The sequence below is a fragment of the Boleophthalmus pectinirostris genome, unplaced genomic scaffold (genome assembly GCF_026225935.1).
Source record: "Boleophthalmus pectinirostris isolate CB_2022bp ecotype Guang Dong unplaced genomic scaffold, ASM2622593v1 HiC_scaffold_12, whole genome shotgun sequence".
Classification (NCBI taxonomy): Eukaryota; Metazoa; Chordata; class Actinopteri; order Gobiiformes; family Gobiidae; genus Boleophthalmus; species Boleophthalmus pectinirostris.
The window spans coordinates 20,274,330-20,299,143 of NW_026571018.1; the positions used below are offsets into that span (position 1 = coordinate 20,274,330).

The 24,814-nt window shown below is 38.3% G+C and overlaps 1 protein-coding gene across 1 annotated transcript; it reads left to right on the top strand.

The window, feature by feature from the left end:
- The first annotated feature begins 4,016 nt into the window (after window positions 1–4,016).
- Window positions 4,017–23,681, top strand: si:dkey-175m17.7 (uncharacterized). The gene is made up of 4 exons (XM_055148479.1): window positions 4,017–4,155; window positions 17,228–19,269; window positions 20,506–20,808; window positions 21,138–23,681. The coding sequence occupies exons 2-4, from the start codon at window positions 17,244–17,246 to the stop codon at window positions 21,401–21,403; spliced, it is 2,595 nt and encodes an 864-aa protein (XP_055004454.1). The 5' UTR covers window positions 4,017–4,155; window positions 17,228–17,243; the 3' UTR covers window positions 21,404–23,681.
- Window positions 23,682–24,814: the final 1,133 nt, after the last annotated feature.

Genomic DNA, 24,814 nt, shown 5'->3' on the forward strand with positions numbered 1-24,814 from the left:
AATATGGAGGGTTTGTGGTTTTGTGTGAATTAAACAAAACACAACTGAGGTATGTTTTCAATGAGGAAACAACATTCTAACATAGATCTGAAAATAGTGCTATATGGGCCCTTTAAACACATCCAGAAGTATTGATAAACACACTGAAATATAAACTGACAAACTAATACAATAATGAATAACATTTTAGAACATGTTTGCCCAGGGTTATCAGAATAAGACAGGATATTTTGTTATTTGTGAAGGAACTGGCTAATTGCGTCCATTCACATTGCATTTGATTGTGATTAATCGTGCAGCCCTATTCACTCAGTTACTCAAAGATGCTGGGCTAAGGCACAGGACACAGCAATTTGTCTGACAAGCAGGCCACCCAGCAGTCCTGAGCACAGAGCAGATTTATGAGACACACTCAAGGCAGAGAATTATAGCTGCACATCTCCCAGACAACTAGGCCTGGACCCAAAATACAAAATGGTGACTTCTAGATAAGGACTGAATGGATTCTCATAAAATGGATCGTATTGTAGGTGATGAAAGGTACAAGGTGTTTTTAAGTCAGTGCAGTGCAGTCAAGCTCACAGTGCGTATAAATTAGACTTTTAAACAGGCGAAAATACAGACTGTAAGACAAATAAGAAGAAGAGATGTTTGCTCCTAAAGGTTTTTGGACTCCAATATAGTGTCAAAGTCCTAAATGGAAGACAAGAGCCATATTTCCCTTTAGATTACTACATGCTATGTGAATAATAAATATTTGAAAGGTAAATTGATGAATGCTGAACCTGATCATTTACACTGGTGACTAGACCCAAGAATTCACTATATACAAAGAAATATCAGCATTTTAACAAGATTAATTTTAAAGGGTTCCATACTACATTATTTCCTAATTTTTGTTACATTGTTGTTTCCTCATCATAGACATACCTGGACTTGTGTTTTGTTTCATTCACACGTTTAACACATAAACACTGCATATTTAGGCTGAGCTCTTCTCTCAAACTGAAAACACTCCACCTTGTGATGTCATATGGTAATACAGGAAGTGCTCTTCAGTGTTTTTAAACTTCATACACCTTAACTAGAGCCATTTGGATAATTTCAGCCCTGGAATTGCCCATCTCTACTGAACTAAAGGCAAAATGTAGCTGTTAACTTGAAAACTACTACTTCATGACATCACAAGGTGGAAAAGAGCGTTTTGAGCTTTGCAGATGTAGCCAGACTATTAATAAAGGATTACTCAAAAATGTGCAAATGAAACAAAAACACAACTCCGGGTATGTTTTTAACATGTTTTATAACACCATTATAACACAACTTAACAGACCAGGACTGAGACCGGGACTAAGATCAGGACCAGACCAGGAATGAGATCAGGACCAGACCGGGACCAGGACCAGGTCTGAGACTGGGACTGAGACCAGGACCAGACCAGGACCAGACCAGGACCAGACAAGGACTGAGACTGGGACCAGACCAGGACCAGGACTAGGACTGAGACCGTGACTGAGACCAGGACCAGACCAGGACCAGACCAGGACTGAGACCAGGACTAAGACCTTAAAGCTCACAAGAATCAGTGTTATGTAATATAGGACCTCTAACTACTCCCCAGTTTGTATTAAATATTATTATTATATTATTATTATAAAATCTTGTCTGAAACCTGGCAATACTACATCTAAACTCTTGGGACTGCATTCACCTATAAGCTTGTTTTGTGTTCAATATTATAATTTCAGCACTGATGCAATCTTTTGGCACATTTTGATAGCAACAATTACGGTGCCTCATGTGAACCGCCCCATATTGTTCAAAATTATTTAACAGCGAGATATGCTCAGCAACTCATGTATCATATTTAATCAGTTTGATGTGCAAGTATCAGATTAATACAGTGCGGTACAGAGAGTATCAAGTGTAGCAGGAGCAGAGGATCTCACAATCACTGAAGTGGGAATTTACCATTTATCCACTAAAGCTTTGGGAGACTTTGAACTGAAGCACACAGATGAAGGTGTGTAAGATCCTATGGGCTTTTATGGGGGTTTTCTCATGACCTCTTCAGTTTGTATCCAATGATTAATTGCAGTCGGGACCATCTGGTTTGGATGGCCAGAGGAATCACTAAAAATGTAAAGTATGCACTCTTTTGCCCAAGTATAATAAGTATAATAAACGTATATCAATACAACATGTAGCATTTTCAAGTAAATCTGGGTAAAGGTTAACAGTGAAAAGAGTATTGAAAATTTGTAGTTACATGGATAAAAACTTACAACTTATTACATGCTAGTTACTTTTTCACACAATTTTAGGAATGTAGATCAGTATTTTATACAACTTGATTAATTAAACAGTTTAAAACTTATCCATATAAAGCATAATCTCTGAGCTACGACCAGAGCAGGCGTTTTAGTGCTGTTGTTTGTTTGTTGATTTCATAGACTTCATATATAAATACTAAATACATACCTAACCTGCTAGCTGCAGCTTTTCAAATAGGAGGTGAATATTGAAAACAGCGTCACCCCTCTTTCTGTTACTACTGCAGTGAGTCTTGTCATTTGGGTTTTAAAATGTTTCTGTTGACTGGCTTGACATAATTATGATGTTTTTATTTTGCTATTTTGTACATAAATAAATTTCTATTCCTAATATGGACCAAATTTGCCTCTATAACTGTCAGTCTTAGTCAGCTTCATTTGACTGGAGTCAAATGCATGGGTGATGTCACACTAACACAGTCTATGGTCAATAAAGAGCAATGGTATAGAGAGATTGTGACTTAGGATTGCAGTACAATTACAAACATATAACAAAAATCAAAAGTATAATTACTCCATATAAGTGTGTTATGTTCCAACCCCGCAATATAATAATAGTCCTTGGTTTAAAGCTACTTCCAGTTCAGTGGATATTGTTTATAGATCTCAAGTGGTTTCTGTAGTGTGCGTGTTGAATACAAAACATTACATTTACTTTCTTCACAAACACTGATGTGAATGGACTGTTGTGAAAGACCACAGTTGTTGTTGTTGCACACAAAGAGGGCAGAAAGGTCATGTCCAGAGTCTGTAGGACGTCAGAAACAAAACTTTCAGCTTTATTGCATTATAACATGATTTACTGTACAGGCAGCAAAAGGTCCCAGATTAGTGCTTTTCTCAGCAGCCTTGACAGAGAAATCATCTTAAAGCTAAAATTAGTCTGAGAATGTTGGCTGCCTTTCAACTCATCATTTCACACAAAGAGGAAGAGATTTTCTGGTCAGCATGACAGCCACGCCAATCTTCGTGTCATGAATTAAGTTTTCCAAATATCGCACACAACTCAAACACTGACTCCACTGGTTACAGTAGAGGCATTTTATTTCACACACACTCATGGATACTCTTTCACTGTTATAATATAATAATAAATCATATACATCACAGAGTTTTAAATTCACTTTGTGTTTTTGTTCACCAGATAAAACTACTTTGCAGAATTGTAATTTCATTTTGTGGATGTTTGTTGACAGAGCAGTCAGTGGGAGGAGATTTGTTTTTGTTTTTTTATATTCAGGCTAAATTGACTTCTTGGAGCATCGCTGTGATGTTGGCACAAGAAAAACACTCAGCATTCAGTCACAACAAATCTGGTGCCATGGATAATTTGAATAATTCAAGGTCAATTTGTCAACTGCATAATTTAGCCTCGCAGAGCTCTAGTCTAGAGCTGTTCCCCTTAATCGGCTACCTGCGTGTTTTCATAGGTCACTGGTTCTACCACTTCATCCGTGTTTTTCTTGCGCAGGCAGCACGCACGTGCAGCGCGGGCTCGTCATCGGTCTGGGATGATGTCATCCAGATGGAGACAATAGCGCCCCCCTCCGTGGCCCACTCCCACCCCCCTCTGTCTCTCACACACGCGCAGCGCAGCTCAGAGTGACACGCGCTCAGACGTGACGCCAGCGGAGCTGATGAGCGCAGAGATGACATTGGTGTGTGTTTGAGGCAGAGCACACAGCGCTCGTTACGGGAGCTCGAGACTGGAGCAGCACTACGTGTCACATCTGGACACAGCATCACCTCGGCTCGTGCTGCCATGAGGAGCTCCGGTGCCGCTGCGCACAGAGCATGATCACTCCGCTGGACTGCCTCTGATGTAAGTGCCGCTGATTAGCCTTCAGTGTGCGGGTCTGTGGTCTGTGCTGGACCGGCCTGCAGCCTCTGCCCCGTGCCCGTGTCCAGAGCAGCACCGCTCTCACAAACAGCGCAGTGCCCTATTGGTTTGTTCTGTGTGTATTTTATCTGCAGCATCTTTTTAAATCTGTGCAACTCACTCTGAGAACCAGTCTGTGCCCTGTTACAGGCCAAATACAACTGCTTTGTTTTGTGTCTATGGCACACAAATAACCGCAGTATCTGAACTACACTGAGGCTAATAAAAGCTACGCGGGCTGATTGTTCTGGGAGAGACAGTGGAGTTTAGGCCTGCCTCGGCCCTGTGGCCTCTGTCAGCTTTAATGTGCTTACCGTGCTAAAGGTTCAAAGACTTTACGAAGAAGATGCCATTAAAATACAGAGAGCAGACAGAGCGCCATCTAGTGGGTGCACAACCAGGACAATAAAATGTGTTAAGTCTAATAGATGCCATGCTTCTTCTCAGGTATGTTATGGACACAACATGCTGAGTGAAATGTTTGTAGACTACTTATACACGTGAGCAGTACGAGGTGGTTCATATGAAACAAAGGCCTGTGGAGTTAATGTTGTGTTGATTGGCTATTTGTGTGACAGGCTCATTGTTCATGGAGATAGCTTCATGCAGTGGACACTAAATGTATTGATTCTGCAGAGTGTGTGTGTGTACAAACCTATTGAGAGGAGTGTCCTGAGATGTTATCAACACGCAAGGCCACTTAAGATATCCCAAACGTCATCTGCAAGCTACTCACCTTTCTTTAGTTACTACAGCTCTCTATGCATTCAGTCATTTGTGTTCATTACCTATTACAGTGTTTCCCATACAGTTTGTTAAAAGTATGGTGACACAAATCATTTTTATTTAAATCATTTAATTTCAATCAATTTGTGGAGTATAAATTTTACTTTCTGTTACTTACTATTTTTAAGCAGTTATTTTTTTACTAGTATAGTCTCTTTTACAAGTTTATGATATACAACAAGCAACAAAGTCAAATTTTATGACAATATATAGTTTAGATTTTATTTTAGACTATTTTAGAACACTGCTATTAGTTTAGTATTGTCAGTCGTCTTGTATTTAGTCCAATATGGCCATTCTGAAAATGTTTTTTGGAAGTTTTTGTTTTTTTATGCTAGCAAAGAGCAACCCAAGACTTCATTAGAACACATTCAAAGCTAATGTACGGATTGCATTTCAATGTTACGTAAATGACTGGTCCCTATTTTTTGCCTACTGTCACATCAAAGACAAAATTGGGTTATATCTTGATAGCAATATTTGTAATAAGTTTAAGTATTGTGATATAAGCTTAAAATGTAGGATTCTGTTCAGTGTTCACATTGTAAACAACTCAAGGAACATTTATATTAGGGAGAATTCTGAAACATGAACTGATAATGTACCGATAATATAAAAATCACATGAATTTCAGTACATAGTTGTAAAGCTCTACTACATGTACAGCAAGCCATTTCTATAAAAAACAGGATAATCTGCTCTTTGCCAAGGACATTCTAATATTTTAATAATGTCTGAACTTAAATAGTATTTTTTTAATGTGATTGTGATATATTGTATTCTTCCATCCAGTGCATTTTATAGGTCTGTCTCTATAACACTGTGACAGCTCTGGTTGGCTTCCCTCTGGCTGCTGCACTCGCCACTGTGAGATCAGATATGCAGGTCAACAGGACACGAAAGCCCCATTTGCCTCCCAGTGTTAGCCCGTAACTTTAAATTAGCAAATTATCTGTACAGGCTTTGCAGATGAAGGCTCTAATCACACCAGTAGTCATTTCTGATACGGTTTCATTGGTGTTAGTTGGATTTTGCCGGATCAAATGTAACTTCTGAATTGCTTGTTCCACCATGACTACATTAACTCAGTGATGTTATTCGTAGAGCTGCAAGATGTGATTTTGATTTGGCTATGAGTTGCTGTGACATTGATATTATTGTCATTTTATAATCTACAGTGCATTTTGACACAATAATTTCAGTTACATTAAAACTTAAATGTACATGGCTGAATTTACTAACTATCAAGGAAAAAATAGGACTAATTTAGATGGAAAATCATTAATAAAATCCTCATTGTAATGTTTTCATTTAAAAAACAGTACATTTGTGTCAGATGCAGAACCTTGGTGTTATTGCTTTAATTTTTCTTTGGATTATATTGTGCAGTAGCTGTTTGCTGTGGGTTGTTGAGTATTTTGTGGTGTATTGAAAGTTTACTCATAGCAAAAAGAAAGTCTGTTGTTCCCAACGAGAATAAAACAGATGTTGATTTTATTTATTTTTTTAGTTTATTAGTCGAATGGCCTTTAGCATTTTAGTTTCCTGAATATTTATCCAATGAACCTTGAAGAGACACGGTACTTTGAAGTTTTTTATATAAATCATATTGACGTTATCCTTATCTCACTGTGAGCTTAAATCCACAAGATGTCTCATCAAGGTAGCTTTGATCTCGAGTACAGCTTTTGTCTGGCTATTCTTAGCTTTTCTATTTGTGTCTCAAAAGACTATTACAAAATATACTTTATTGCTGTCCCTTCGTCATAACATGATTCACATTTTCATATGATTCCATGAAGTGCACGAGAGGTTAGACTACTAATTTCACTAAAACACCAGGTCTGACAAAAAATTTACTTCCTGGTTGAACATGGGCAGCAGATATGACGCAGGTAATAACCATAGACTGTATAAAGAAGTGGACTAAGGGAGTGTGACGTCACCAATAGTGTTCAGTCAAATGAAGCTCACCGAAGCTGGCAATATTTAAGGCAATGTTCCATATTAGGAATAGGAATTTATCATTTATCATGATCATGAACAGCGGGTTAATACAAACATTTTAATACCAAAATGACAAGGCTCACTGCAGCAGTTATAGAGAGAGGGGTGACACTTTTTTATTGTAAAGTCAATTGGAAACAGAGTTGATAGAGCTGGAAGTGCCCCCATGAACACTTCCTATTTGTATGATTATACTGATCAAAATAAATGATAACACCTTGCCTGTAAATTGTCATTACATTTTGGATATTTCAGAGGTAATTAGCAGTATTTTTTACAATATATTTGTACTTTTCTTTTCAACTATTTGCCACTTACTGCCACTTAACTGATGTGAAACTATGAACAATATTTGCCTCAGGTCAAACCAAGTAATAATTATAAAAACATGAGAACCGGTCATGTGCCCTTTTTCACTTTCACACTGCGTGTATGTAAGGATAAAGATTTGTCAGAGTGCTTGCTTCTTTAAGTGGCCCTTTCATTGCATCCATCAGTCTCTATGGCGGACACTGAGGATTAGATGATGTAATTATTTTGACTTCCTCTCAGTAGCCTCTCTGTAGTACTGTGTGTACTTTGATGAGATTGCAAAAACAGTGCAGAGTATGGAGAACAAAAGGAAATATGGCATACTGCTGACACTTAATGAAATATCACTAATAAGACAATTTTAATGAAGATTTGTGCTTGCTTAGGTAGATTTTGAAGTACATTAAGGGCTTACTGGTAACATGTGTGGATGAAGTCATGGGTAATGGTATATTGAGTCATTTTAGTTTAGTCACATCCACCTCATTCAATGTAAGGCTTTGTCTATTGTCGTCTGTGAGTGTTTTGCCATTACAAGTCTCACAGTGACTGACTATGACCTCAATGACTGTAAAAGCCTTATTGTTTCCTATTCACTGTGATGACAATACAAATGTTAAATATGTAGCAAATTATGTCATGAAATGCTATACTTAACTTGACTATGCCTATTTCTAGAGTAAATTTCAGATTGTAGTAAGTTCTTAAGTTCCAGTTATCTAAACCATTATTATTATTATTAATCAGTGTTTCCCATAGATTTGATCAAGGCTATAGTGGCACAAATTAATTTATTTTTAATTAGATTTTATCATTGCATTTAATTTGTAGAGTATAAATGTCACCTCATGCCAATATTTAATCTTGAAGCAGTCATTTTGTGTGTACTAGTGTAGTCTATTTTTATAAGTGTGTCATAATATAATGAGCAACAAAGTCTAATTTTGTTACAGCAATATATAATCCAGTTTATTTTAATCTATGGGGGACAATTTTAGACTATAGGGTGCCACCACAGTCTCCTGTATGAATGGAAAACACTGATAATACTTGCTACACTGAACAAGAAATAAGGAATATGTTATTCCACAGATGATACCAAAGTAAAAACATGTTAAAAAAAAAAAAAAAAAAAAAAATCTGCTTATACATTTTAAACACATGTATAAATGTGTATTTTTGGAGGGGGAAAAGTAAGATTAACACTAAAACTCTATCTCTCATTGTGTGGACTCTAAACTACTAAACTTAACTGTATGTGTCAGACACTGTCCATAACTGTCATCATAACTTGTTGACTGTTTTCGAAATACTTTATCTGTCATCATTTATTTATTATTATCCAGCCAATCCCCTCATATCATACTCCTAACACACATAAACATCTGTCCAGTTGGCTGTAGTTGGTCATAAAACGGCCTTGGGTTACAACCTTTCAGGGTTAACAATCCCATTTAAAGCCACTCTCAGTTGGCACGCGGCCACCTATACAGGGCCATTCTGGACTCATTACCATTCATAACAACAGACTGCGGGCACATCATGTTCAACCTCCAATCCTCTTTTACTACAGCAGCAATTAACATCTTCTCCATAGTGCAACTCTGCATTAAGTCTGAACCATTTGGGAAAAATATGTAGTTGTGCTTTTTCAGGCGCTGCAATTGAGATTAGAGTTATGTGTTATGTTTTAATTATAGGATTCTGTTCAAAATTCACATTTTAAACACATCCAGATCACATGTTTGTAGAGATTCAGACTACAGTGTTAGCACTATATTACACAAAATTGACTCTTGAGAGCTTTAAGCCATGTTATAATTCTGTTAACTCATCAAAAACTTACCTGGAGTTTTATTTTGTTTCATTCACATGTTGCGTTTTGTTCAGTAGAGATGGGCAATTCTAGGGTTGAAATCATCCAAACAATTATTGTGAAGGTGCATGGAGTTTAAAAACACAGTGGAGCACTTCCTGTAGTACAACATGACTTCCCAAGGAGTGTTTTCTGTTTGAGAGAAGAACTTATCTTAAATATGCAGGCTTTGTGCTAAACTAAAAACAACTCCAGGTATGTTTGTGTTGAGGAAACAACATTTTAAAATATAATATATCATATAAAGAAATTGCAGCCTTTGCTTTTCCATTCAAATTGTGATTTTGATTTGATTGTGATTAATCTTGCAGCTCTACTCAGCATGCTTTGACTGTCACTCACTGGCAAAAGCCAGCAGGAGTCAGATACCAGCTTTCTATATCTTTGGGACCTGAGCCAAATGCATTGTGTCTGTCTCAGTTGCGCTTTTATCTGCCTTGTTAACGCGCGATGCCAAATCCGAGTGGAGATCCAGAGAGCTGATTCTGAATTGGCTCCTCCTCTGATAAGACATTTGTTACCATCTGTGCAAGCAGCAGAAAGCCATTCATGAGATAATCTTTGATCATCTAAGTGTCTGACTCCCAACAAAAACACAGCATTAAAAAGGTTAATTCAAAGATCAAATGGCTTTTAATCAGGCAAATAATTATAAATCAGATCATACTGGCTTGGTGTAGAGTTGTCAAATAAAAATAAATTCCACATACTAACTGATGTTAACACTGGTATAGAAACTACTCATTTGTATCCTATAAATTTTTTCAATAGCACAAAATCACTAGGGCTGTTTAGTTGATTCATTGGTTAATGTCTTAGCCAAACGGATTTTTTAATTATTTAGACTTAGACAAACTTTATTGATTCACAAGAGAAATTATTAAATTATTTCTATTAGTTATTTTATCAGGATTATAATGATTTATATGTATAACAGAGGGGAGAAACCTGGAAATAGCTGGTGTTTGGACTGTTTAATCTGCCTTTTTACATAAATGAACATTGAGATTTTAGTTTCATGTCAACATTAGCTTGTCGATAGCTTCTCGTGGTTGAAGGATGAGGTCATTCCCATTGACTTGCAGTAAAAAATAGTGCACTGACTGTAATGGCTGCAGCTCTGTCAGTGAGTGAGTCCTCAGTCTCTGGGCTCACAGTGGAAATCACTCATGGCATTATTTTACACTTGATACACGGTGACACCACTTTTCACTGCAAAAATCTGCTCATTGATTTTCAGTCGCTTCAGCAGCAAAACTCCTCTATCTGTCACATAGGCAGACAAGCATACAATGGCATACACGTGAATTAAGGTTTAATAATATAAGTTAGAAAGTGTACAGGGATAAAAATGTGGTAAAAATGAAGAGAACTTTCAGTTGAGGGAGTGAAAATGAGCTTGTCATTTTTACCTTTAAAGGTGCACTGTGTAAGCTTTCTGCTGGTATAGACTGTCACCTACTTGTGTCTAGGGTGTTCCACAGTATGGCACCTTCTGATTCTATGTAGTATGTTCAGGAGTGCTGGAGGACTATACCAATTATGTATGACTACATTAACAAAGATATCTGTTGGTTGACTGAGATATATGAGGGCGATATTTGCACTTTTTAGTCTCTGAGCTATCTGCCTTAAATCTCCAACATATTTTGTTCTTGTTTTGCTGACTAAAGAGTACACACTTTATTTGCACACTTTATTGCAAAGAGATAATTGTACAGAACATGACTGTATAGCTCTTGTAAGGGTAAAAAAGGTTGTGGTTAACTTTGTAGTAAGTTTTAATTACATGTTCTGGGGAACATGATCAAAATCGATCTTAAAAATATTTGCAGAGGTTCTCGGCCATCAGTTTCTCTAGATTCTGTATCAACAGCCATGAAAAAAACATATTGGTCGATCACTAATTTTGTTGTTGGTAGAGGAAATTATGGTACTTCAAAAACTGCAGTCTTTGCGATTTGCAAATTGTATCTATTACAATTGCAATTTTGTTTTGATTGCTCTGTACTCTGTTTGACTCCAATGACTAATTCCCCAGCATCCACCACAGTCTGTGTTAACTGTGGTATAAATCCATTTGTTTTCAAGCCGAGAAGACATGCACTTTCTGTTGTAATGCTGTAATTGAACGATTTGTGTGCCCATGTGCTGTTCTTTCCCCTGTTGTCTTAGGCTGTGTGGGTGGTTGTTTGCCTATCAGGTGCTTTTGATGAAGGAGCAGCATAAACCCAGGGAGGGACGACTCAACGCGGGGTTCTCCATCAATCTTCCCCGGCAGAGACTCCATCTGTCTCTCCCTTTAAACGCCCACCCACTCTGCTGCTTTCCCCCCAAAACACTGCAGTCTCTACCTCTGCCACAGCTACTACTGTATATGAGTTAGACCTGATTCAATTATTTTAATATGATTTGTAATTTAGCCCAGCTCCGAAATCTTGCTCTGTCATCTTCTCATACTAAACTAGCACATGGTGTTTCTGAATCTTTTAAACTGTCAGCAAGTTTTTTTAATGAGATTTTGCTTAAATAGATTATCGCTAAATAGTTACACTTTCTCAATAGCTGATTTTTTTTTTTTTTATATATGTAGCTGTTTCTTTCCTACTTTAATCCCTAACCTCTACCCCCTAAGCCTCACACTAACCCGAGTGCGCAGTGATGTGGCTTATGTCAGATGCCCTTCCTCCTATCCAGGCTTTAGACTAGTGTTGTCACTATACAAAAAAATCTACCTTGATTTTGATACTGATAGTGATACTGATACTACATATTGATTTCAATACTACATTGGTAATTAAAATTACCTTTTAAATAAACCAAAATAAGAGCCATTTATTTCATATCATGATGTGGTCTTTTAGTAGTTCTGACTTTTCAAATAAGGTGGAGTTTTATTCTTTACAAGTTCATTTTTTACTCATGAAAACACTCAAACAATATTATTAGGTCAGCTGGATTTTGTTGTTTTTTCCCCAAAAGCCAATTCACCCACTAATATTGTTTTAAGTTAAATTTGTGATTTCTTTTAATATCAGTACCTATTATGAGTGTTAAGCTTGTATTATTGTTTTAGTATTTTTTTGACAACAATACTTTAGACTGGCCTGTGAACCCCTACACTGGACTGGTTCTGACTCAAGTGGAAGGTTTGACATCTGCTTGTGTTCATGGAAATGTTATTGCTTTGTTGTGAATGTTCCACACAGTATAGATTAAACCTATCTATCACAAGGGAGACAAGCAGGTTACAGCACTACGTTAAATTAGAAAACAGATCTGTGGAGAGAGCCTATATTCACTGAAGGAATTATTGTTTTTTTGAACAATAGAAACACTGCTGGATGGATATGTTTATTGTCATACATTCGAGGCAAACCAATAACATCTCCATGGAGACAAGCAGGTGGCAGTGGCAGCAGGTGGCATTTAAAACACACCTTTAAATGGACAATAGACTTTAAAATTCACATTGTGTTGTGGTTTGTATCAGCAGTGAAACATTAGCCTCATGATGCAGCTCCAGTTTGTGCTGTTTTGTCCTTGTGACTCCTGTGGATGTTAAACTGTTTTCTGCTCCGTGCCGTGGGGCTGTCGTCATGATCTCCCTGTAGGCTCAGCTCTCACTGACACTCACTGCCATTCACCAATCTCTTTTTCTTTTCCTTTCTTCTCTTTCTTTTCACTGTTTTCTCTCACTTTAAAATGCTGAGAATCTCTAACCAACAGATGAAGCCGTCCCAGGGATTAACTTCTACCTTAAACATCAACGCATGTGCATACATATTAGCATCAGTCACATTTGAGATGGGATCCATGGCAATGTTTATTCCACTAAAAGCAAAACGCAGTCAGTTATTAGGATGTATCTGCTACACAATTATCATGCACCTTGTCTGCGTTTTAAGAGGAGAGAGTGTGCTTGGTTTACCCTGTTTTTCTTTACACCTTTTTTGTTGAATAATTCATGAATCTTCTGACACTGCTATATTTCAGATTTTTATTTTGATCAGAGTAGAGCCTATTAACTGTGTTTCTGCAGTAAAACCAATTTTTCTGTTGTTTATTTTCTGTTGTCATTGCAGTCTGGAAGTCTCTGAAATCAGCTCAGTAGACTTGGGGAAACAAAGGGGTCTGTTGTCCCATGTCCCAGGGTTTGAGGGCCCTAGAATTGGACCCTCTTCCTATTCATTTATATTAGAGGGGGGCCCATGTGAGGCTTCTTCCCCTGGGCCCCCAAATTCTTGTCGATGGGCCTGGTCAAACTATTCATATTACGATTTTCTTGAGGCCATCACAATTTTTATTTCGGCATGATTAAACTTAGTAATCTATCTTAGTATCGTCTTGTAGAGCTAACTAAAGTCGCCTGCTTCTTCTAAAAGTTCACGCTTCATTGTACTGTGGTGACTCCAAATGTCATTCACTCAGAGAATTGCTGAGGCTGATTAACAGGACGAGTGGATGGGGAAAAGTGTCTATGTTTGAGCGTAGATATATATTTAGGAGAAATTTGTGAATCATGATATGACAATTTTACCAAAATAGCAGATCGTCACAGTGATGAGCTCACCATTCATTTTTCATTCCTTATCAACCAGCTCTAGTTAAACCATTGTGCTCAAGGGCTCCCCATTGTACAGGCGTTTTGAGTATAACCTCGTGTAGTCTGTGCACTAAATTGTATTCCACTATAATTAAAATTAAGGTGAATATTTTTTAGCAGTACACAGTATTTATATTTCCTTTACACCTCAACAGTATGTGCCACATACTGACATATTAGTTTTATCTGAAATACCTAATCTCTATGAAACTGACCCCATCTGGCCATGACCAATCTTAAACGTCCATGTTAAATGTGGTAGGTTGTATAAATACCCTTTAAACATCTCTTTTCCATCTTTGTAGTTCTTTCCCTGTTTTGTTGCTCCTGGCAGCTGAAGCCCTGGTTGACTGAAAGGCTGTTTACAGAGTGTGTGTGGGATAAGTGATCAGAGCGATAGTGACTTCCACCATGATAAATCTGGGTCAATGTTACCCCCACCCCCTCCACCACAGGCCATCGTGAGAACGGAGAAAAAGAAAGGAGGAAACCCACAGCAGACTGCACTGTGCCGTGGACTTAAGCATGGCCACGCAGGAACCTCTTCCATGGGTCGGTATGGGTGCTCCGCTGGGATAAATAGCTCTTCCCAAATGATTTTGATATGTTTCCCTCTCCCAGTGCACTGTGATTTACATGTTGAGATTTGTGCCCTGTTAATATCTCCTTAACCACTTTGTTTGTGTGAGCTTCTGTTGTCTTCACTAACGATCCTGACCCAGTGGTGATGTGTGGTGCATCTATGTGAAACACAATATAGGAAATAAAGAACTGTATGCACACTGTATATATATATATATAAAAAATGGCAATTTGGGAATTATTCCTCTACCAACTTTCCATATTCTTTTTTCTTTCTTTTTTTTCGGAGTTATCTTCAGTTCTGCATTGAAATGGTATCCCTTTAAAAAATCCTAGATTTATATGAAATAGATGTTCTATAGCATACAGTCTATGCATGACATTTTGGTCACACTTTAATAATAATTACTCTTTAATTTAGACTTAATAAAGCATGAACAACAGACTTAATTCATAATGAACTAATTGTTTATTAAGAATGATTCAAGCTTAGTAACTAACTATTTAATCTATATCCCTAACCTTAACTCCTGACCCTTTAATGAAGTAGTTACTATGTCTGATCATCCTGTTTAACAAATGAAGTCTTTACTCAGGCTTTATTGAGGCTATTTAAGGTCTGGCTATTGTGGTAGTATTAGTAGTATTGTGTAATTATTATATAGTGGGACCAGAATGTCTTTTTACTCAAGAGATTACTAAAAAAACATTAAACTTTTGGTAAAGTCATTAATATTTGGGTTTTAATATATCAAACACAAATGAGATTGTATTTTGTTGCCAATTCCAAGGCTGTCCTTTGCCAAAGCATTCCGGTGCAGCTCAAGCACAAATTAAAGCACTTAATCAACAAAACAACTCCAGCGCCCGGTCGATTAATTATATTTTGAGGGGTGGATGTTCTGTTAATGACTGCCATTTTTCTTTGTTACAAATTGTTTGAAATCATATCAATAATACAAATTAGCCCACTGCATAGTGTAAATGTGACAAAATTTGTTGTATATATTTTATTACCGAAGAAAGTCAGAAATACCTTTAAATTGTCATTTACAAACTTGCAGTGGCCGTCGTTTCACCCCAAATGAACCCCAATAATGATAGCATTCTATTTAAGCACATATGTAATCATTTTTCTTTTTGATTTATATTGAGAAAAAATGGCTGTACAACATATTTTAATCATTAAATGATTAGATTTCTACAAATGTGTAAATGTCACACAATGCTTTATATGTATTTTATCACTGTTCTTATCTATAACGTGGTCAGTGTTTGTAAAGTCACTGCGATGTTGCTACTTCCTGGTTGTGTTGCATTGTTTTGTATGTGGCGACATTACTTATATCAAGGCCTGGACCATTGCTTATTTCACATTGGCCTGAAGGAGACAGATATTTGAGGATACATTAGAGACAGCATAGACATTTTTATTTTGATAGCCTGATTTAGGCAAGAAATTGTGGCAAAAATCCCATTATGCTAGCTGTAATGGACATGTCATACTTGATATTTGTTTACAACTTTATTTTAGTTGATTGAATGTGTCTTTTCTAGTGTGATGTATCCGAACAGACAGAGTAGTTGTCAGTTTTAATGAATGAGGTCTTAAGAGGCTGCACTCTCATTAGGATTAGCAAGGATTTTGCAAATATTTACACAATTTTGACTATGCAAGCTTGAACTTTATAAACCCTCACCACATATGAACATGAATGAGATCTGGGCCTTGACATAAGCAGGTAACAGGCTATGAGGTACATGTAATGAATGGATTTAATTGGGGGCTTTAAATGGTGTATTATCCAGTCAGAGCTACATATGGACCTCTATAGATGTTACCTATTTTCCTTTCATATTTTGCCAAACTGAAAGGAATACAAAATTAGCGTTTTGTTTGTTGTATATTACTGACTTAAAGGTGCAGTATGCAACTTTTGGGGGGAGAGTTCGCCATCTATTTCTTTTGACTGTTCAACACAAAGTATGGCAGTAAACATATCTATCTCCAATAGGTGACACCACCAGGAAAATTTACGGGTCAGATCTGTAGTGAGAATTGATGCAAGTCTAATGCCATATTGTGGAGCACTCCAGGAAAATCAGTAAGATCTCCATGGAGAAAAGCAGGTGTCACCCCCACCAGAAAAGTTACATAGTGCACCTTTATATACAACAATATGCAACAAGTTGGCTTCTGTAATGATGGCTATGTGAACTATAAGTCAAAATACTTTTATAATACTTTCATTTTGACTTAAACCAACAGTTGATACCACAATTCCCAGTATCCTAAACTGTTGTTACTGTATATTTCATTTGTTTGTGAATAAAAAAGTTTGATCAATACTACTCCTGTCACAAAAATTCCTATATCAACTTATCAACTTACCAATATGCTAGTATTTATGGATAGCAGAATACTATAGCTTTATGGATCTGCCAATTCCTGTTGAGCTAATACCAATGCAGGAACTTTACTTTGTATAAACAAAAGTTCAAACATTAGACTTTCTGGATGAGCTACCACCAGTAAATAGTCTTATTACATGACTGTATATGTCAAACTAGGATACTGACTGAATCGAAATTTAGAAGCTGATATTTGATCCAGCAAAGTTCTCAGTATATGCGCCAATATCAGATACCAGTATCTGATCGGTGCATCCTTAAACAAAATTACTTCAGATCTTGTTATCGTGACAGGCCTAATCAATAGAAGAATATTCCAAAGATAACATAACCAACAACATTTTCCAATGACCAAATGAAATATAAAGTGCATCATCAGTAAACATCCAACACTCTTACACAGTCTTTTCTCTCTCCCTCTCTTTATCAAACAGCCTCCCACCGGTCCAGATGCCTCCGCTGCCCCTGGACGAGCGCATAGTGGTCATCCAGCGCCCTAAGACCTTGGCCCTGTGTGAATCATCCCCACAAACCGTCCAGCAGCACTCCTCGCACATCTCCGCCTCTGCTAACGGACAGATCTCACATTCTTCTCAGTTCCATCCACCCCAGTCCAGCTTCTACTCCTCAGCCTGCAAGTCTCTCAGTTTGGAATGCAAGCGGAGAGGATCCCGAGTGCAGAAATTCCCGGGGAACCAGTCTGTGGTGCCGGCGGGGGTCAGACACACCCCTAGCCACTGTCATAGCAACGGCACAGTCACTCTACCATCCCACACGCATACTATTGACATCAGAGTGACAGTAGACAAAGGGGGGAGAGGGGCGGGGCATAGTAACTCATTACGGGGTAGTGCCAAAGGTAGCAGAGGGAAATGCGTCTTGTCACAAGCTGATCAAGAACAATGTAACAGGAAGTCACAGGTAGCAACAGGGAGATCAGATGGATCTGAAAGATCACAGAGAAGTCACCAAAGACAATTGAGTTTATCTCCTGGAGGGGGTCTGCAGTTTGTCCCAGCGCAATCCCAGACAAAATTCAGGGGTGAAAAGGAAAGCAGCAGCTACCAGCTCCGAAACAATCAGGAGTATTCTTCTTTGGGACACAAGAAAAGCTCCAAACTGGGAACGGTCCATCAAAGCCATAACACTCACAGTCTACCTTACCAGCACAGCTCCGTCCCCGTGCCCCATGCTTCAATCCTAAACTCAAATTTCACCCCTTCTCCTCCCTCCCAACCTCCCCCTCCTCCCCCTGCTCCGAACCCATTTCAACAACTCAGCCAACCTCGCCCATCCCGACCTAGAGACCCCCGCCCACACATTCTCCATGGGTTACCCCTGTCCCCCTGCTCCTCGCACAATGGCACCTTCCCAAGTCCGGACCATACCTGCACCATCGACTGCACCCATCCGTTTAGCTGCGGTTGCTGGCGGTTGCTAAGATGCAGAGGGTGTAAAGGCCGATCGTCGAGTTGTCACGGAGGAGGAGGGAGCACGTCTACCTCGTTTTCCTGTGTTCATAATGCTGCCGCTGTCAAAAGAGGAAGCAAAGATATGAAACATTTAGCTGGCTGTTTATCCACTGCTTCAACTTCCAACACCTCTTCTTCTAATAGCACTGTGTCAGATTGTCGAGGAAAAATGTTTAAACCTTGTGCGTCTTGTTCTGGAGAAGCAAGCACCTATGAAAGTCCTGCTATACTTCGGAAAAGACTGGTTGGAGGGTGCTTGCCTTGTAACCCACTGTCATCTTCTGGTCCGATCCGAGTGCTGCAAAGCTGCGTAACAGGTTGCAATCCCAAAACTTCCCAAACAGGCAGCTCCACGTGCAGTTATTGCAGCAGTGATCCAATAGTTGTAACTTACAATCCTCGTAGGGCCAAACCCCCAGCAGCAAGAGCGATTGGAGGAGCTCAGTCTATGGGAATGTATGATGATGATGACTACAATGTCCGCAATATCTGGCCCGAAGAACTGGCCAAAAAGATGGCACATTCAAAATCACAAAATCTCCGTCCCAGCATAGGAATGGGAAACACCTGTCCAAATCAAACTCAAAATATCACCAATGGAACAAGCTTGCTTTTGGACTGTCAGAACCTACCAGATTACGGTACAGATTATGCAGGGAGACGCAGGTTTCAACAAGGAAAAATGTCCACCACTTTTGATTTCAAAAGTTACAGATTGGGGTATAATGATGGTCACAACTCACTGAATAGACTGATTACTAAGGAAGATACAGGACTCAGGGAGCATCTCGAAAATGACCAAGACACAGCATATCCTCGATCTCCTCCTCGCCCTAACTCTCCCCCGTCACCTGTGTCTTTCTCGCCCCCACCCTCTGCACCCAGCACCCTCATCAAACCCAAACCAAGGCCTCGAGATGGGGGCCACTCTCTCCCCTCTGCACAGTCATTGCACCTGGCCTTGAACTCTTTCAACAGAGGGCAAGACGAAGAGAACGGCAGAAGTAAGCATGAGTTATTCATTCATTGGTTTTAACAAATTCATTATAATTTTAAGGCCATAAATTGTCAACTGAAAATCTCCATGGACAGATAATATAAGTTTTAAAAAGTCAGAAATACATTAAAACAGCAATTTCCAAATTTGCCAGTGTTGTTTGGCAAGCTTCCTTTTAAATAAAACATCACATAGGCCTCCCTAATAATAATTTGCACACCAATCAAACAAATATGTATTAAGTTCCCCCCTGGATTTACATATAAAATATAGATAATAACAGCTATACTACAGATTTTAAATATTAAATAACGAATTGTATTATTAAGTATTTTCAATGTACATATGTATAATATATATATAACAATATAACAAGATTTAGCCCTATATTGAGTTAGATCATATTCCATTTTTGCAGTATTTGGATCAAATCAGAATGTTTAGTACCAACTTTCAAACTGCTTGGTTTGATACATATACACAGTGTGTTTAGGGCACTGCTTTAGGCTGTGCATTTGTCTAAAGCAAATGCATTACTGTCATGGGTTTGGCTATTTTTGGAGCCGATTGATTCACTGTTGATACTGATGCAGCCACCAATGGGAGTATCTCTCACATAGACTTTTTCTATGGAAGGAGATGATTACCCACAGATTAGACCACAAAATAGTTTAATGACAAAAAAGAGATTTACAACAAACAAGAACATGCATATATATGTGTGTGTGTGTGTGTGCGTGCATGCGTGCGTGCGTGTGTTTTTTTTGGTGGTTTTCAGATTCCATAATGTGATGCTGTTATACTCCCAGATGGGTGCAAGAGACAGTTTGTCCTATTGATTACATTTTACTTTATTTATGAAATGTTGGAAAAGTAAATTCCCAAATATGGAAACAGATTTAATGACTACACCCAAGACCATGCTATATTACAACAAAATCAGCAATTGAACAATATTAATTTTAGCTATTAGCTAGTATTAAATAATAATGGCCTATATAATGTTGTGATGTCATCTGAAACCCAGCAATAGCTGCTTCTCATTGAATAGGATCCCAGGCTAGAATGTCACATAACTGATCAATGTCTAAACGCTTCATTAAATGAGAGATCAAATACTCAATACAACATGATTTTTTCCAACTTTTCTATAATCACTCCGATTGTAGTTAATGATATGACTGTGATCCTGGTCCCACCTAGCCATACTGTAAATTGATATTACACTTGTTGTATCTTTCAGGGCACCTCACCCTGCCCCTCTCCTCCTCGCTGCCAGCATCCCTGTCCGATGAGAGCGTGATGACTCCAGATGCAGAGAATGCTGTCATTAGTCCCATCCTGCCTTTCCTTTATCTTGGGAACGAAAGAGATGCCCAGGATTTGGATCTGCTGCTGCGTCTTAACATCGGCTTCGTAGTAAATGTCACCACTCACCTGCCCCTCTATCACCAGAAGGCCGGTCTGCGCTACAAGAGGCTGCCCGCTACTGACAACAGCAAGCAGAACCTTCGCCAGTACTTCGAGGAGGTCTTTGAGTTCATTGGTGAGTCGGTGTTACCAATCTTGTTTAGATCTTCTGGTATGCAAAAAGCTAGTTATTGTGTTAGGTGGTACTTGGTGTGGAAAGTTTAAGAACCACTGTCCAATCAATTCACAGTAATAGTACTATCTTCATGTGCTGTAACTTCAATATAATGGGCAACAGTAGCTCAGTGTTGGTCCACTGATCCAAAGGTCGGTGGTGTCCATCAAAACTGGTGGATGAATGTGTGTGAATGGGTGAGTGGTTCCTTGATGTAAAGTGCTTTGAGGGCCTTGAAGGTGGAAAACGCTATATAAAATGTGACCATAATCTATTTTGTCTGTCCCCAGAGGAGGCATATCAGAGTGGGCAGGGGGTCCTGGTGCACTGTCAGGCGGGCGTGTCCCGTTCTGCCACAGTGGTCATTGCTTACCTTATGAAGCACACCCTCATGACTATGACCGATGCCTACAAATACGTACGGAGCCGACGTCCAGTGGTCTCCCCCAATCTCAACTTCATGGGTCAGCTGCTGGAGTTTGAGCGGGACCTGAACTCCGGAGTGACCCCTCGAATCCTCATGCCCAAACTGAACGGAGTGGAGACACAGGTGTGACCAAGAAGGCACAAAAAGGGTCGGACCAATGTTCCCACAGCACAATATTCCCACAGCTCCATGTTTGTTAGAAAAGTCTGAAACGGGTTCTTTGCTCCCACATTTTATGGACATTTAAGCACTTTGTGTTATAGTTGGCACTTTGATCCATGGCTGTAGTAATAGTCTGAACCTTCTTATAGAATTTTGATTAGAGTGGGACTAAATACCTTCACACAATCACATTGCTAATACAGCTGGTAAACTGTGCAGTACCTGGAGGACTAAAGTGTACTGTCCAGTTTGGGCCTGGATATATGAGGAACAGTGTGATTGGTCTAACAGGTATTACTTCAAACTCTGCCCCTGTAGCTCTTTCTGATTACAAAGACCTGGCTGTAATCAGGAGTCTTGTGTGATGCTATGTAGTACTTGAAATTGCAGTGGTCAGTGAAGGCAGCACACACTCAGTTTTTGAACACAAAGCTGCAAATGTACTTTTCAATAAAATTACCCAAAAAAGACTTAGGAAGAATAGACACATACACAGTTTAGTGGCAAAAAAAAGGATGTATCGTTTAGTTACACTTTAAGTTTTGGGTCTTTTTGTACGATAATGTTTTTTTTTTTGAGATTATGGCTAAGGTTAGGATCTGGGTGAGGGTGGGGTTTATTTAATTACTTTGTAAAATATCTTTTAAAAGTGAGGAAACAGGACTGTAGGAACATAAAGCTGTGGGAACATAGGTTTGCTCTTGAGTGTAGGTTAGAGATCTACAAAAAAGCCAGATTTTATAAGAAACACAACAAGACGGTGGCCTGTTCAGTAAATAGTGCACTTTTAATACTGTGAAACTGGTTGGATCGATAGCTGACAAACGAATCTTATTCCCATTACACTGTTTTTTATGATATTGTGCCAATGTTTTATATAGTCCTTCAGGCATCAAATAGCTCTTCCATTTTCTTTCGCATTTCAAGCTTCACAATTGCATGAAGAAACTAAACATTGAGAGAGTTTACGGTTTCACTCATAAAAAAACAAAAAAAACAAACAGCATATGTAGCAACACACAAGCTTCCCAAAGCACTTTACTGCCCATCTGGTTTGTAGCTCAACGGACAGCCTTTAATCATGGTTGTATCCAGTTTGTCCTTGCGATACGTGTCACAGAGAAAATAGGACCTATGCTGAAGATCTGAATGGCATTTAGTTCAGGATAAGCAAACAGCCTTCAGAAAGCTAACCGGTAGCATACTGGTAGTACATGGCTTAAAATACTACTAAAACATAATGGCAGTTTTAACCGTACGCTTCGATAGATACTTTGCACTGACATCACGCTGGGTTTTTTTTTTTCTTTCTTTGCAGTTTCCAAGATTGTCTTAAAACTCAAGAACAAAATACAAATGGATTTAAGCAGCACATTATCAGGAGCCTATGATCAATATGAGTGTTCATGGTCCAATATGGTTAGTGGGGCTAACGCTAATTAATGCTAGGCTAATGCTAGCCAGCTTGTGATTAATTTTGTGTGTGAGAGACTTGTTTAAGCTTACAGATCATCTCACCAGTTGTAGTTCCAACAAAGTCCATTCTTTCAGGTCAGATTGTGTTAAAATAAAGCTCAGATTAAAGTCTAACTTGAGTAATAGAGCATTTAACAGTCTCGTGCTTTCAGTTAGCTTCACACCCCCAGGGAATGTTGATGGCATCAGCTGCAAAGTATCAATATCGTGCTTATACAGACCACTTTAAACTGTGCTCACTTAAGTTTACAATTTAAAGACCAATCCTGAGCTTGTTCTAGTTTGGTTTAGAGCATGAGATGAGTAGGAATAGGAAACGATTTTACAAAACACATTATTTTATTAGTTTGCCTTATGATCCTCCTTCCTTTTTCATTCACGACTATGCATTACCCTGACTCTAAAGGCATTTGTTTGACTGAAGTTAAATTAACTCACTGTGAGGTTTTTTATATTGTTAATGCAGGCCTCAAATCCTCTGCTTTGTTGGTTCCTCAATACAGGAAATACACTGCAAGTATGATCATTTTATTAGGTTAAAATGTAATGTAAGTACATTAATTTATTGTTATTATTTGATTTTGCAGTTATTGTGTTGTTGGAAAAGATCATTTTGCACATTTTTCTAACTGATGCCATACCACACTTAAATTATTAAAATGGTATATAGCCACTTACTTGTGGTTATAATAACTATACCTAATGTATAATGAAAAAAGACTTAATTTATAATGGGCAAATAGTTTACAACAAATGATTCAGGCTTAGTGACTAGGAGTTAGGGTATTAATTAAGTACTTATTAAGCCAGCCTCATTCTTAATAAACAACTACTTCATTATGAATTAAGCTTTTGTTCATGCTTTATTAAGGATAATTAAAGCATAGTTATTGTAAAGTGTTATGGTATTTTTCTTTGGACATCAACTGTAAAATATGTGTGAAGTGTTTATAAAGAAACGTTTCTTAATGCATGACTGTGCAAAGCAGAAGCATTTGATTAGTTTTGTATCCATTTAATGCTGAGTTGGGTTTGTACAATCACAAAAAATAAATGATGCAGATCTGCCATTGACCTTATAAGGAAATGCAAATTTGAAACTGAAAAAAAAAAAAGTTCTTCACAGTGAATTATCATGAAATGGTAAAACTGTTACAAAGCGAGAAAACAATGCATTTGATGGTGGCTGTTTTATACATTGTGTTTTGATAATGAAATGTCGAAGCCCCTGTTTCAGGATTCCACAATAAATAGCTGTAAATATATTGACCTGTTCTTAAAACCAAAATGCCTTTGACTTAGCCTTGTTGGTGTTGCTACTCTGTGATATGTGGGGACTTATTTTAGACTGACATGGGCCCTAGATTTCCATTGCCCGCAGACCTCAGTCATTCTAATTTATTATACCTCTCTCGCCTTGATTTGCTGGGAATCTGAATATGCGCTCACCATCCAGTCTCTCAGTTTTGGCTTGTTCTGAGTGTTTGACAAAGGGCCTGTCTTTTCTACAGACTTTATATGCAAAGACACTGACGGGAGTCATTCGTTATGGACTTGAGTCCGAGCTGACCTCAGAAATTTGTACTTGAGAGATCACAGGAAAGGTGGACCTGAAGTTACAGCGCCAGTATCTTAGTGCGTGTTGTGTGAAAAATGCTTGTGTTTGGCTCTCGAAAACATCCAGAAGTGGACATTTCTGTATCTATAAGCTTACGTCTTTGTAAATCTGTGCATTAATTATACATGTCAAACTTTACTCATGTTTGTAATTATTGCTTATTTTGACACATGGTCTTTGTCCCTGAACCAAATACTGAATTTAAATATCTTGATAATGGGAGTACTGGTATTCTTTCATGTGAAAGGCAGACCACCACTTTTCTTCCTCTTTGGGGTAAAAAC

What these genes read in the sequence shown, in the direction of transcription:
- si:dkey-175m17.7 (XM_055148479.1), top strand. Translation starts at nt 17,244, where the DNA reads ATGCCTCCGCTGCCCCTGGACGAGCGCATAGTGGTCATCCAGCGCCCT. An exon ending in AGACGAAGAGAACGGCAGAA is followed by an intron (nt 19,270 to 20,505) that starts GTAAGCATGAGT and finishes TGTATCTTTCAG; the next exon opens with GGCACCTCACCCTGCCCCTC. An exon ending in GGAGGTCTTTGAGTTCATTG is followed by an intron (nt 20,809 to 21,137) that starts GTGAGTCGGTGT and finishes GTCTGTCCCCAG; the next exon opens with AGGAGGCATATCAGAGTGGG.